Below are 15,244 nucleotides of genomic sequence, written 5' to 3' on the forward strand. Positions count from 1 at the left end.
ATTCTAAATACTTTGCTGTAATTTCTTTTTTTTTCAACGTTTTTTTTTTTTTTTTTTTATTTTTGGGACAGAGAGAGACAGAGCATGAACGGGGGAGGGGCAGAGGGAGAGGGAGACACAGAATCGGAAACAGGCTCCAGGCTCCGAGCCGTCAGCCCAGAGCCCGACGCGGGGCTCGAACCCGCGGACCGCAAGATCGTGACCTGGCTGAAGTCGGACGCTTAACCGACTGCGCCACTCAGGCGCCCCTGTAATTTCAACAATCTTCACAGCATCTTCACCAGGAGTAGATGCCATCTCCAGAAACCACTTTCTTTGCTCAGTCATAAGAAGCAATTCCTCCTCAGTTAAAGTTTTATGCTGAGATCGCAGCAATTCAGTCCTATCTTCAGGCTCCACTTCTAATTCTAGTTCTCTTGCTATTTCTACCACATCTGCAGTTACTTCTTCCACTGAAGTCTCGAATCCCTCGAAGTCATCCATGAAGGTTGGAATTAACTTCCAACATCTGGTTAATGATATTTTGACCTCTTCCCATGAATTGCAAATGTTCTCACTGCCATCTAGAATGGTGAATCTTTTCTGAAAGTTCTTAAATTTATTTTGCCCAGATCCATCAGAGGAATTACTATCTGGGCAACTATAGCCTTATGAAATCTATTTCTTAAATAATAAGACTTGAAAGTTGAAATTACTTCTTGACCCATGTGCTGTACCTTGTGTTAGCAGGCATGAAACCAACATTAATCTCACTGTACATCTTCATCAGAGCACTTGGGTATATTATCAATGAGCTGTACTATTTTGATAGGAATCCTTTTTTTTGAGCAGTTGCTCCCAACAGTAAGCTTAAAATATTCAGTAAACCATGTTGTAAACAGACGTGCCATCATCCAGGCTTTGTTTTATTTATAAAGCACAGGCAGAGTAGATTCAGCCTAATTCTTAAAGGCCCTAGGACTTTTGAAAAGGTCAGTGAGCACTGGCTTCAACTGAAAGTCACCAGCTGCATTAGCCTCTAACAAGAAAGTCAGGCTGGCCTTTGAAGCTTTGTAGCCAGGCACTGACTTCTCTCTAGCTATAAAAGTCCCAGATGACATCTTCTTCCAATAGATGTTTCATCCACATTGAAAATCTATTGTTTAGTGTAGCCACCTTCATTAATTATCTTAGGTCTTCTGGAAAACTTGCAACTTCTACAACAGAACTTGCTGCTTCACCTTGCACTTTTATTATGGAGATGGCTTCTTTCCTTAAACCTCATGAACCCACTTCTGCTAGCTTCAAGCTTTTCTGAAACTTCTTCACCTCTCTCAGCCTTCATAGAATTGGAGAGTTAGGGCCTTGCTCTGGATTAGGCTTTGGCTTAAGATAATGTTGTGGCTGGTTTGATCTTCTATCCAGACCACTAACCTTTCTCCATATTAGCAATAAGGCTGTATCACTTTTTTACATTCACACCACTTTTTCATTTCCTTCAAGAACTTTTCCTTTGAATTCACAACTTGGATAACGGGCACAACAGATCTAGCTTTTGGCCTGTCTCAGCTTTCCACATGCCTTCCTTGCTAAGCTTAATTTCCTAGCTTTTGATTTAAAGTGAGAGACACATCGGGTGCCTGGGTGGCTCAGTCAGTTAAGCATCCAACTCTTGGTCATGATCTCATGATTTCGTGGGTTCAAGCCCCTCATCCGTCTCTGCACTGACAGTGCAGAACCTGCTTGGGATTCTTGCTCTCTCTCAAAATAAACTTTAAGAGAACTATATTTACATTAAGGTATAAAGGCAATTTACATGCCTAATCTGTCACTCCCACTTATTACCAGCATTTCGTAAATTTATTTGGTGACCTGTTTTCTTTTAGTGCCCTATGTGTTCCTTTTGAAGTTGTGTGCTCAGGTGAGAAGGGCAATCTTCCAGGTACAGGGTAGTGATCTCCCCTTCCATAGTCTAGAAGAAGCTTTGAAGCTTTGTTTTTTTTCTTCCAAATTAACTAATTAGTTTTTAAGTAAAGCATAACTGACATACAATATCCTTTTAGTTTCAGGTGTACATCATAGTACATATTTATTTATATTATGAAATGATTCCCATGATAAATCTAGTTACCATCTGTCACTATACAAAGTTACTAGGATATTGGCTATCTTCCCTATACTGTACATTATATCCCCAAGACTTATTTTATAACTGGAATTTTGTACCTCTTTATCCCCTTCACCTATTTTGCTCACCCTCCAATCCCTCCCCACTTGAGTAATCAATAGTTTTGTTTTGTTTTTTTCCCCTTTATCTACCAGTCTATTTCTCTTTTGTTTGTTCATTTGTTGCATATTTCTCCACTGGTGATTTTCTTTTCCCATTTCTATTTTCTCTCTTCTCTCTTGATATTTCAATCTCACTTATACTTTTTTCAGTTACCATATTCTGCTTTTTATTATGATCATTTTATTCATTCAATCAATCAACATGTTAAGGAGGCTTGGAAGTGAGGGTGGAATGAATCTGAGTTTGAAGGTGAGAAGTGATATTTAAAGTTTCATCTCATTTAATTCTTTCCACAACATTTTAAAGATCTATTACCATGGCTTTTTTTTGGATGGAGAATCATAGTTAGGAAATGTTAGGTTACTTGCTTAAAGCCAGACAACTCTTAAGAAGATGGAACTGAAACTTGAGGCCAGGTCTTCCAACATCATCTCCTGTGTTCTTTCTATTATTCCATATTAACTTCTCAAAGGATTAGCAAATAAGAGGCTTGTCTGCTGAATCTGCTTCTTTCTTGTTTTGTTTCGTAAACACAGTAGGTTCCGGTGTGATTATTTAATGTGAACTCAAATGCCTTAATTGGAACTGCGCTTTTCAACCCTCCAAGGTCCCCACAAATCCTTGTGGTCTAATTCCAGGTTGTTTCCCACATTTAGGTCCTCTTTCTACCCTTTAAGGCTTTTATGTTTTTGATCTGTGAAGGTTCCTTAGAGCCATGTTTTGGAAGTATACTTCAAAAGTCAGGAAGACTGGGCTGAAGTCACAGTAAGTCCATCCACTAGTCTTACTGTAAGAATTAAACAAACAACCAAATAAAAACTTGAATTTTCCCTGTTACCAAAAAGAAGAAACCTTTACCTTCTCTCCCTTTTTTTAGATTTTTTTTTTTTAATTTTTAAAGTTTATTTATTTATTTTGGAGAGACAGAATGAGCGGGGGAGGGGCAGAGAGAAAGGGAGAGAGAGAATCCCAAGCAGGCTCTGCACGGTCAGCATAGAGCCGGATGCAGGGCTCGAACTCACAAACCGCGAGATCATGACCTGAGCCAAAACCAAGAGTTGGATGCTTAAACGACTGAGCCACCCAGGTGCCCTTAGATTCTCTTTGAGCAAGCTTGTAATTATAAATCTTTCCTTCTCTCTTTTATATGTATATAAAATTTTGTAAAAGCCAAAAAGCCTCTTGTCAGGTACAACTCTCTTTGAAATGTAAATATCGAGGAAAATCGTGCCCCCTCTCCCCCATAGCAGTTAGGCTAGGGGCCTTGCTCCAGGTTTAAGTACCTGCCTGTCAGAGTTTTATTTTTCCTTTGAATGACAATTAACTATCACAGATGATCACTTACAGGGGTGACTTACCAAAGAATGTATATAGCAAACTGTGTTAAGTCCTCTTGCCAGAGACCATGTATGTAATGGATTGTATTTGCCTGGATATATAAAAGGTTGTGAGATTTCATTCTCTGAAATCATATTAGCGGATTGCTTGATACGCCCGTCCCAGTCTGGAACCGCCCCCCCATTTGTAACGATTTTCTGAGGCGTGAGGATTTTACATTTAACTTCTTCACAAAATCGATGTATTCATGTCTCCTACCTCTACGGCCCCCCTCCCCCCCCACGGTAAAGTGGAATGGTAACCGGGTCGTCGCTCACCCAGCGGTTCGCGGCGGCGACGAGGAGAGAGACCCTCACGCCGGCCGCCGGAACCACGACTCCCAGCATCCCCTGCGCCCCCAGCGCTCCCGACTTCCTCTTCCGGTCCGCGGGCCGCTGAAACCGAAAGTGTAGTGCTTGGAGCGCCGCGCGGAGATTGGCTCACCTTCACCTGCGCGAGCCCCAGCCGATTCAGTGGGGAACCCCGACGAGCAGTAAGACATGAACGGAAGAGTGGATTATTTGGTCACCGAGGAGGAAATCAATCTTACCAGAGGACCCTCGGGTATGTGCGGCACAGGTTGCCTCCGGGAGCAGGGTGCTTGAGGTTGTCATTGCAGAGTAGCCCCGTCTCCTGCTGAGCCGATTCCTTTGGCCTTGGAGCAGGCAGGCCCCAGCCTAGAGGTTTCCTGCACCTCTTTGAGCACGTAGAAGACTGTGTTGGCATCCACCGTTAGCCAGAGCGGGATCTGAGGAACCCACGTCATTTTTCAGTCGGATTATCCCATGTGTTTATAGTCAGGAAGGGGGAAGGGTTTTTTCGGGTGCTAATAGTACCAGAAAATCCTGTCCCAAAGCCTGCTTTTTAACAACCCCCCCCTTCCATTGCCTACTTTATTCCTGTGCCTGTGACAGACTGTTGAGTAAAAAGGGGAGCATCAGCGGCGTCGACTGTAAAGGCACAGCCGTTTTCTTGGTGCTAGAATCCCTCTCTCCTTCCTTCCATTTTTGGGAAATTCATTTAGTGTGTCAACTGGAATGCTAAAGCGGAAAGAAACCTCAGAGATCTGCTACCACACTTCTCAAACCTGCTTGTGCCTTAAAATTACCCGAGGTTTTCGGTTTTGCTTTAAAAAAAAAAGTTAGTTCCTAGATCCCATCTCTAGGAATTTGGATTCAAAGCAGGGTTTTGCTTGCTGGCTTGGGTTTTTCTTTTCTTTTCTTTCTTTCTTTTTTTTAAACAAGCAAGTTGGGTGATTCTGATACAGCTAAATCCTCACTTGGCCCTCAGTCGTATTTCCGCCTCCAACACCCTCTTTTACCCCACGCTCTTCCCTGGGCTCTTAACACTACTACATGCCTTGGGTTTTGTTGACTCCCCTTTACAGCTGTCTAGTGGATCGATTAAGAGCTTTAGCTTTGGGACTACGTAGATCCATCTGGTATCTAACCTCTTACTGGATCTTCGATATTGGTTGGCTGACTAACTTTACTGATGTAAGCTAAGCCTTAGTTTCTCATAAAACGTGCAGGATAATAGAATATATATACTTCATTTCATTTTTAAAAAAATATTTATTTTTTGAGAGACAGAGACAGAGCATGAGCGGGGAAAGGGCAGAGAGAGAGAGGGAGTCACAGATCTGAAGCAGGCTCCAGGCTCTGAGCTGTCATCACAGAGCCCGGCGCAGGGCTTGAACTCACGAACTGCGAGATCATGACCTGAGTCCAAGTCGACGCTTAACCAACTGAGCCACCCAGACGCCCCATAACAGAATATACTTCATAGGGTTATGAGAATGAAATGAGTTAATCTGTGTAAAACTTTCAGAACATTTCCTGACACCTCTTAAGCACTGTGTGTTTGCTACTGTCGTTGTTATTATTAACAAATGAGTAGCTAGACTAGCACAGTAAAACCTGCTAAATATTGTTATTCCAGGAGCCTCCAATAAGTTATCAAGTACTGTGAGCTCTGTCTCTGAAATGTTGCTGTAAATCTGTCACTCCTTTCCATTCACCACTATCTAGAACAGTCCATCATCATTACTCATGTGGAATTTTGCGATATCTTGACCACCAGTTATAGATTATTCTTCATAAAATGTGGTTTTCACAATCATCCATACTTTTTTTTTTTTTTTTGCTATAGAAGATTGGAAATCAACTTATGGAAATGTAATTCTTTCTAATCTGCATGTGTTAGTGTCATGCTTTACGTGAGCTCCTAACTTTTGTTGAATGCACATTCTGTATGCCCAGTCCTTTTTAGATGCACTTTTCCTACTTTATGTAAATTTCTCCTTCTCTCACTCTTAATATTTATTGACCTTTGAGGCTTACTATTTATTGACTTTTGAGGCTATGTGGGAAAGTGTTTTTAAGCCAAAATCTGCTTCCCTGTAACTTTTCATCCATTGGTACTTGTTCTTGGAGCCAGTTAAAATAATACTAGTTCTTTTCTTGATTGTCCCAAGTATTTAAAGATATCTAGTTGTTCTCCTGTTTTGTCTCTTTCCTCTATAGCCTAAATATCCCTAGTTATTATATGAACTGTTTTGATGTGATTTTGGATTTAATTCTTGTCTCTTGCTTAAGAATTTAACGTACTTTATGGGGCGCCTGGGTGGCGCAGTCGGTTAAGCATCCGACTTCAGCCAGGTCACGATCTTGCGGTCTGTGAGTTCGAGCCCCGCGTCGGGCTCTGGGCTGATGGCTCAGAGCCTGGAGCCTGTTTCCGATTCTGTGTCTCCCTCTCTCTCTGCCCCTCGCCCGTTCATGCTCTGTCTCTCTCTGTCCCAAAAATAAATAAACGTTGAAAAAAAAAAATTAAAAAAAAAAAAAAAAAAGAATTTAACGTACTTTGACATAGTCCTTTTGCTGTGGCATCCACCGTACTTCCAGGGTCTCCTGACTATAGCAGAGCAGAACTCACTAAATATTTTTAAAGTTCAGTGTAATAGCACTTCAGCTTTTTTGGTGTTTGCATAGCAGGGTTGACTAATGCTCACCTCACCATTCGCTACAATGTCTGATCCTGTTAATTTCGCAGACCTATAGTTCCTAGTATTGCCTTTTTTCTCAATCACTGGTGTTAGGACAAACTTCAAAGGACTAATTTAGAAGAATAATTATATCTAGCTAATATATTTCCCTCAGAAGTGGTTTAATTACTATAGTATATGTGCCTTTATTCACAATGGATATTTGTTCACCAGGTGACTTCTTTAATTTTCCTAAGCATTTTCGTGTCTTGCTCATGTAAGTTGATAAACGTATGTTTTTAGGAGAATAGAGCCACAAATTTAGGATGGAACTGGCCTAAAAACAGTCATTTGAAGTTTGGTTGCCTCGGTTATCAAGAGAATGTTTCAAGTTTCTGTTTATCACCTCTCAGAGCTGATTACGTGGTAGGTTGTACAGCCTAATTCAGCTTTTCTTTATTGTGTGGTCATGAAGATACACGGGGACGTCCCTTATCACCACTAGAAACTTCCAGTAACTTTAGCAGTCACATAGAGCTCTTCCCTTCTGTAGAAGAAATAGGAAAAGCCTCTAGTTCGAAATATGCATTTCTGTTTGTAGGCAACATTGTCACTCTTCATGTACAGCTTCCTATGCAGAGACCTGATAGTTTAATCAGGTAGCAGCAAAAATGTGTATTCTGCATTTTTGTGCCAGTGTTCCGCCAAGGGCGAGAGTCTTGGATATTTTCAGTGTTTGGGCCCATTTTGGAAGGCAAATGAACCTATTCTGTTTAATCTTGTTTACTGCAAGGGAAAGAATGAAGTCTTGGGGAAATTATGACAAAGAAACTCAGTCTTTGGGAGTTCAGCTCAGTAACAGTCTCTAAGTCTCCTATATTTTCCTTTATCAAATTAAGAGTTTTTAATTTTGAAAAGCTGTGGTTACTCTAAGAAGTATCACAGGGATCAAATGTCGCTTTTCCCCCCGCTACTGTAACAGGCAGAGATTGGCCATAAAGACAGCTCTGTTGCCCACCATGTGTTAGGATTGGGATTCCTAGTTCAGGACTGAGGCCTCAATAGGTTTCAGCAGGTTGCTCTTGATATATTATCTTTAAAGAAGGAAGAGAATCTCTATGTGTCTACTTTTCTTTTTTGTTGCAGAGGATGATGGGTTGGTATAATGTTTTAATAATGAATAGTTACAGAGGGATTATATTTCTGGCACTGTTAGTTACTTTATATATTAACTCATTTAATTTTCACAGCAACCCTGAGTGCTAAGTGATTAATCCACATTATTAGATGAGGAAATTATCTCTCGGAGAGGTTAAAGATTTGCCCAAGTTCTAAAGCCAGTAAGTTTAACCTAGAGCTTTTGATTCTGCTATTCCATCAACTACCTTCCAATATAGTAGCCATGTCTAAGGAGTTGACTGCCAGTCTTTCTCCTGACCTTTATTTGGTTATATCATGCGTTAAGGATTTGAGGCATCTTAAATGACTAACACAATCCACAGTGGAAAGTTTTTATAGTTTGCTGTTGATAGAGCTGAGGGCATATCAAGGTAAGAACCTAAAAACAAGAAACCCTGTTAAATCCAGGCACGTGAGTCTCTACAGACTGGTCACATGCTTTAGGTTTGACGCTGAGACTGTTGCTGATCTGTTGTTGATCTGTTCATTCATGTGCCAAGTAGATCTGAGACTAAAGTGCTATATCTCTGCCCTGTTTTCTCTTGCTTACGTGAGGTCTTACCCTCATGGAATATATGTCCCCATGGAGACATTACAGTCACAGGTGAAAAGTTAAATCTCAGTGTAAAGGATGGTTAAGGACTATGATGAACATGCATGTCATCAGAGGGCAAAGGAAGTGTGGTGGGGACCTTGTCCTGGAAAAGTTCAAAGAATGGAGCCATTGATAAGGTCCAGACTGATCAATTACAAGAAGATGGAACTTATGTTGGTCTTATAGACAGTCTATAGGCTAGTGCCAGGCATAGGGAAGGTGTGGCCTAAACAGTAATAGAAGAAAGAAAATTAGTTAAGCATATTCTGAGGTCAGTGGGTTATACTGGCCTGGATAGAAAGAAAGGTTCATTTAGGAGAGTTAAGGAGATGAGGTTGCTGAGGTAGAGACTGGATTATGACAAGTTCTTAATGCTAGTATGGAAACTTAACCTTTCTCTAAGGTTCCATCTTGACTCCTTCCCCTTCCTGTTCATTGGTTAAGACTGAATTCAAGAATCACCTCCTTCAGGAAGCTTTATATAGGCTAGTTGCCCCCTTGTTATGAGTATCATATACCATTTATTGAGTGCTTGTCATGTATTGCCAAACTAAACACTTTGTCTCATGTACTCCCAACTAGGAATAGATGAAATGGTTATTATCCCATTTTATAAGTGAGAAAACCTTGACTCTTATGTCACACAGTTCTTTAAGGGGTCGAGTTAAGAATTGGATTCAGGTCTGTGTGACTTAAAAATCCAGGCTCTGGGGTTGTACCCAGGTAGCTCAGTCACTTGAGCATCCAACTCTTGATTTTGGTTTAGGTCACGATCCCAGGATTGTGGGATCAAGCCCCACGTCAGGCTTCATGCTGAGTGTGGAGCCTACTTAAGATTCTCTCTCCCTTTCCCTCCTCCCCCACATGCGTTCTCTCCACTCCACTCTCCCTCCTCCACTCACATGTGTTCTCTCTCTCTCTTTCTGTCTAAAATAAAAATAATTTGAAAAAAAATCCAGGCTCTCAACCATCATACAAAGTTCTTTTTTCTCTTTATGCTCCAACTGGATTCTGTGCATATCCCTATCTTAGTGTTTATTTCTATATTTGCTTCCTTATTTGTGTCTCCTCCTCCCTCTACTTCACTCTGAGCTCTTCCGATTCAAAGGATATACACTTCTTTTGTTTTCCTGTTGCCTTGCCAGGCATGACACAGGGTGGTCAGTAAGTGTCATGAAATGACTAGGAAAACTGATAAATCTCAGAAAAATATAATAGAATATTGTTAAGTAAAGAGAACCAGTAACATGGTCTATTTCAGATTTCAAAAAGTCAAACAGCGTTCTCCACTAACTCCAAGAAAGAAGGAAAGAATGTGGATGTAATGTGTTACAATGGATATGAAACTAAGATGTAAGAAACAAGGAGATACAAGAGCTAGAAAACCTTATAGAGTGAGAAGAGCATATTATATGAGTATCTAAGGTTGCTTCAAGGGTCATTCTTACTAATATTTTTTCAAGACAATCCTTATGAATAATATAAAGGAAAACATGTAGTAATTACCTTGGAGAAGTAGAAAGGCAAGCTGTTAGAGGCCGAACCATAGAAACATTTTTTAGGGGCCCAGTTGGTTAAGCGTCCAGTTCTTTGTTTCAGCTGAGGTCATGATCTCACAGTTGGTGAGTTCAAGCCCCGTGTTAGGCTCTATACTGACAGTGCAGAGCCTGCTTGGGATTCTTTCTCTCTCCCATTCTCTGCCCCTCCTGGGCATGCTTTCTCTCTCTCTCAAAATAAATAAGCTTTAAAAAAAAAAAAGCATTTTTTAAATCCACATGACTAGGCAGAAAAGTAGCCACTGAGTGTATTTGAAGAAGTACAAAATTACTTACTGAGGAAAAAGATCCAAGATGATAGAATCAGAACAAACTGTTGGTTTCAGGAGACTCGGAAATAAAGGTAGCTGTTTTTAAAAGCATTCATTTAGTGTTTGCTATGTGCCTACACTGTGATTAAGAATTATAGATATTAGGGGGCGCCTGGGTGGCTCAGTCGGTTGAGCATCTGACTTCGGCTCAGGTCACGATCTCACGGTTTGTGGGTTCGAGCCCCGCGTTGGGCTCTGTGCTGACAGCTCAGAGCCTGAGCCTGCTTCAGATTCTGTGTTTCCCTTTCTCTCTCTCTGCCCCTCCCCTGCTTATGCTTTGTCTCTCTTCCTCAAAAATAAAAAAAACCATTTAAAAAACTTTAAAAAAAGAATTATAGATACTAGAATAAAGAATAAAAGATCCCAATTTTTAAGAATTTTGCAGTTCAATAGGAGAATAATTATTAATTATGATAGGCATATACCAAGTTCCCTTGAGGTAGAATAACCAAAATAGCTATGGACCTTCATAAGATATGTTCTGTTCCTTGTAGAGTCACAGAATAAGACTCAAGACCATACTAAATGTCTTAGGAAATGTTTTGGAAACAAAGTAGGTAATATCATTCTCCCCCTTGTACAAAACTGTGGTGTATTCATGCCTGCTACAGCATACAGATTACCATATTTTGGGCAAGAAGCAGTAGAGTAGGAGCAAGTTGAAAAGAGGGTAGTGGGGGAGTGTACAGATTGTAGTATAAGGCAAAAAAAGAAGAGATTGAAACATTTTGAAAGCAAGGAGGCAAATGGAGACATGATCCAGTGGAGACCTGGCATATACATTCGTTTAGTGTTTGAGCAAAAGCTTATCCTGGAATGAGAGACTAAAGGTGCCTACATAGGTATTTCAGAGAGAACTTAAGGAGCTGTCATTCAAGAAGAGGAGGCTATAAAATAAGCAAAATGTTGATTTGGGGTTTCACTGGGAGACAGAGTCAACTGAAATGGAAACTGTGCCCTAAATTGTGAGCCAGGAGTACAGGCTTTTAAAGGTAAAAACCACAAGGTGACATAACTTGTTTTGAGACAATCATAACGGTGCTGGCAGAGTTTAAACTGGTTATCTAGTGCAGGATTGGCTATTTAACTAACAGGTGTTACAGTATCTCTGTTTCAGTCCAAAGTGGAAGAATGTGTCCATTTGGCAAAAGTCAGAAAAGTTCCTTGTGTTCTGCAAATTGAAACAGGAGTGGTGCATGGGACCTACTCGGAGCTCCGGAGCTCCGAGCTGTCAGTGCAGAGCCCGACATGGGGCTCAGAATCACAGAATCATGACCTGAGCTGAAGTCAGACACTCAACCAGCCGAGCCACCCAGGTGCCCCATGTGTTGACTGGGACCTCCAGTACAATGCTAAATACTAGTGGAGAGAGTGGACATCCTTTCCTTGTACCTAGTTTTAGGGATGTTAGCTGTTTGTAGATGCTTTTAATCAGACTTGACATTTCCTTGTATTTTCAGTTTGCCAAGAATTTTTATCATGAAAAGGTGTTGAGTTTTGCCACCTGCTATTTCTGCATGTGCTGAAATAATCATGATTTTTTTCTTTATTAACTGGTGGATTTGTTCATTTGATTGACCGATGCAAAAACCACTTTACTTACATTCCTTAGGTAAACCCTACATTCGTCCTTTATATGTTGCTGGATTCATTTTGCTGATATTTTCTTGAGGATTTTTGAGTCCATATACAGAATGTTTTTCTGTAGTTATGTTATAACCTGTGTTTCATGTTTTGGTATCAAGATTACCTTGTCCTCATAAAGTGGATTGAGAAACATTTTGTGAAATTACTGAATGTATTGTGGAATTTTTTACATAAGGGAATTATTTCTTCCTTAAATGTTTGCTATAACATACTTATGTAACACTTGGGGCCTGAAGTTGTCTCTGTGGGAATACTTTTTTATTATGAATTCAATATCTTTAATACACTTGAAGATATTTTTTTTTGAGAGAGAGAGGGTGCAAGTGAGCAATGGGCAGAGAGAGAGAGTCCCAGGAGGGGTGGGGGTGGGGGAAGGAGAAGTGGGGCAAAAGCTCACCCAGTGTGGGACTCGAACTCACCAACTGTAAGATCATGACCTGAACCAAAGTCAGATGCTTAATGACTGAGCCACCCAGGTGCCCCTTGAAGATATTTCTAATAGATGGGATATTCAGATATTCTGTTTCTTCTTGAGTCAGTTTTGATAACTTGTGATTTTTTTGGAAAGAATTTTCCCATTTTATCTAACATACCATAATTATTCACAATATTCCCTTATCTTTAATATCTTTAGGATATTAATCCCTTTAATATCTTTAGGATATGTATAGTGATAATCCATTTTGTATTCTGGAAATTGGTAATTTGTAAAATTACATTTTCTAGATTAGTCTTGCTAGCAGTTCATCAACTTTATTAACCCTTTCAAAGAACTTTCTTTTGGCTCTGTTAAATTAAAAAAATGTTTTTAATGTTTTATTTATATTAGAGACAGAGCATGAGTGGGGGAGGGGCAGAGAGATGGAGACAGAATCCCAAGCAGGCTCCAGGCTCCGGCTGCAAGCTGTCAGCACAGAGCCTGATGCAGGGCTCGAACCCAAGAGCAGTGAGATCATGACCTGAGCCAAAGTCGGACTCTGATTGAGCTACCCAGGCTCCCCTCTATGTTATTGAGTCTGCTTTTATTTTATTATTTTCTTCTTTTCTTCCTTTAGGTTTAACTTAGTGGGGTTTTTTTTTTTTTAGCTTCTTAAGATAGAATTTAAGATCATTGATTTTATACCTTTTAATTATTTATTTTCTATTGTGAGCATGTAAAGCTGTAGATTTCTCTCTAAATGTTGCTTTAGCTCCATCCCACAATTTTTAATATATGGTGATATCATTGTCATTCAGTTAAAATGTTTTCTGTTTTCCTTTATAGTTTCATCTTTAACTCATAGGTTGTTTTCCAAACATTGAGGGATTTTTTGCAATATCTTATTGTTATGGACTGAATGTTTGTCCCCATGTGCCCACCCCCCTGGGAAATTCAGATGTTGAAACCTTAACCCTCAATATGACTGTATTTGGAGATAAGGTCTTTACAGAAGTAATTAAAGTTAAATGAAGTTAAGGATGGAGCCTTGATCCTATAGAATCAGTGTCCTTATAGAGACCCAGAGAGTGCACGCTTGTGCATGTGCGCACAATCTCTCTCTCAGAACTCACAAAGAAGTCATGTGAGCGCACAATGAGATGGTGGCCACTTACACGTCAAGAGAAGAGGCCTCAGCATGAAATTTGTCTTGCTGGTACTTTGACATTGGACTTGCCAAGCCTCCAGAACAGAATTTCAGCCATACGGTCTGTAGTATTTTGTTTTGGCAGTCCAAGAAAACTAATACAATTTTTTTGCTGATTTTTTTTTTAATTTTTTAATGTTTATTTTCGAGAGAGAGAGAGAGAACAAGTGGGGGAGGGGCAGAGAGAGAGAGGGAGACATAGAATCTGAAGCAGGCTCCAGGCTCTGAGCTGTCGGCTCAGAGCCCGATGTGGAGGTTGAACCCATGAACAGAGATCATGACCTGAGCTGAAGTTAGATGCTTAACCGACTGAGCCACCCAGGTGCCCCAATTTTTGCTGATTTCTAATTTAAGTCTGTCTTTTGAAATTCATTGAGATTTACTTATGGAGCAGCCTTTGGTCAATCTTTGTGAACATTACCTGTGCATTAGAAAGGAATGTTTATTCCGTAGTTGTTGTGTGTGCTGTTCTGTAAAGATAAATTACATGAAGTTGGTTCTTAGTTTTGCTCAAGTGTTCTGTATTTTTACTGATTTTTTTTTTGTTCTATCAGTTGCTAAGAAGTGTTGAAATCTGCAACTGTCGTTTTTTATTTGCCTTTTTCTCATTTCAGTTTTTGCTCCATTAATATTTAAGTTCTCTTATCTGGTGTGTTCATATTTAATGTTTTAACCTTTATTTTATTTTAGAGAGGGAGATAGAGCATGAGTGGGGGAGGAACAGAGGGAGAGAGAGAGAATCTTAAGGAGGCTCCATGCTCAGCACAGAGCCTGACACAGGGCTCTGTTCCATGACCCTGAGATCTATGACCAGAGCCAAAATCAAGAGTTGGATGTTCCGCTGACTGTGAGCCACCAAGGCACCCAGGTCATATTTTGTGTTTTAATGTCATCTTGGTGAATGGACTTTTTTCATTAGGAAAGGTCCTTTTTTATTCTCTGTAATATTTTTTATTCTGAAGTCTACTTTTTATAATATTCATAGGGCCAGTTCACCTGCGTAGTGTGTGCCCATCCCTTTCCTTTTCACTAGTGTTTATCCATGTATTTATGATTTCTGGTGGTATTCATTCCTGCGTATAGAACCAGTTTCTGTTCAGTATTATTCCTCTTTTGTCTGAAGGATTTTCTTTGACATTTATCATAGTGCAGATCTGCTTGTGACAAATTCTCCCTGCTTTTGTTTTTCTGAAAAAAAATATTTATTTTGCCTTTCTTTTGAAGGCTGTATTCACTGGACATGAAATTCTAAATTATATTTTTATTTTAGCAGTTTATTTATTTAAAAAATATTTTTAATGTTTATTTATTTTTGAGAGAGAGAGAGAGAGAGCGTGAGCAGGGGAGGGGCAGAGAGGGAGACACAGAACCTGAAGCAGGCTCTAGGCTCCCGACTTGTCAGCACAGAGCCCGACACGGGGCTCAAACTCAGGAACCGCAAGATCATGACCTGAGCCGAAGTTGGACACTTAACTGACTGAGCCACCCAGGCACCCACCGCTCTTTTAGCATTTTAAAGATGATGTTGCATTGACTTAAGGCTTGTATAGTTTCTGAGGAGAAGTCTGGTGTCATTCTCATCTTTGCTCCTTAGTATATACTTGTCCTTTTCCCCTGTGACTGCTTTCAAGATTCTCTTTATATCTAGTGTTGAGCAGTGTGGTTATGATATACTTTGCTATTTGTTTTTTTTTTCTTTTCT

General features: G+C 40.1%; 1 protein-coding gene across 1 annotated transcript in view; it reads left to right on the forward strand.

Annotated features, from left to right (window-relative positions):
• Nucleotides 1-4,054: 4,054 nt before the first annotated feature.
• Nucleotides 4,055-15,244, forward strand: part of SYNJ2BP (synaptojanin 2 binding protein) — a 36,002-nt gene continuing 24,812 nt past the window's right edge. Inside the window, exon 1 of the mRNA XM_047079422.1 lies at nt 4,055-4,210. Within this exon, the coding sequence (XP_046935378.1) occupies nt 4,147-4,210 (64 nt within the window). The 5' untranslated portion in view covers nt 4,055-4,146. The remainder of the gene's footprint in view (nt 4,211-15,244) is intronic.

Source organism: Lynx rufus, unplaced genomic scaffold (assembly GCF_022079265.1).
Source record: "Lynx rufus isolate CCGP_SWC_20201006 ecotype Redwood Valley unplaced genomic scaffold, mLynRuf1.p SCAF_17, whole genome shotgun sequence".
NCBI lineage: Eukaryota > Metazoa > Chordata > Mammalia > Carnivora > Felidae > Lynx > Lynx rufus.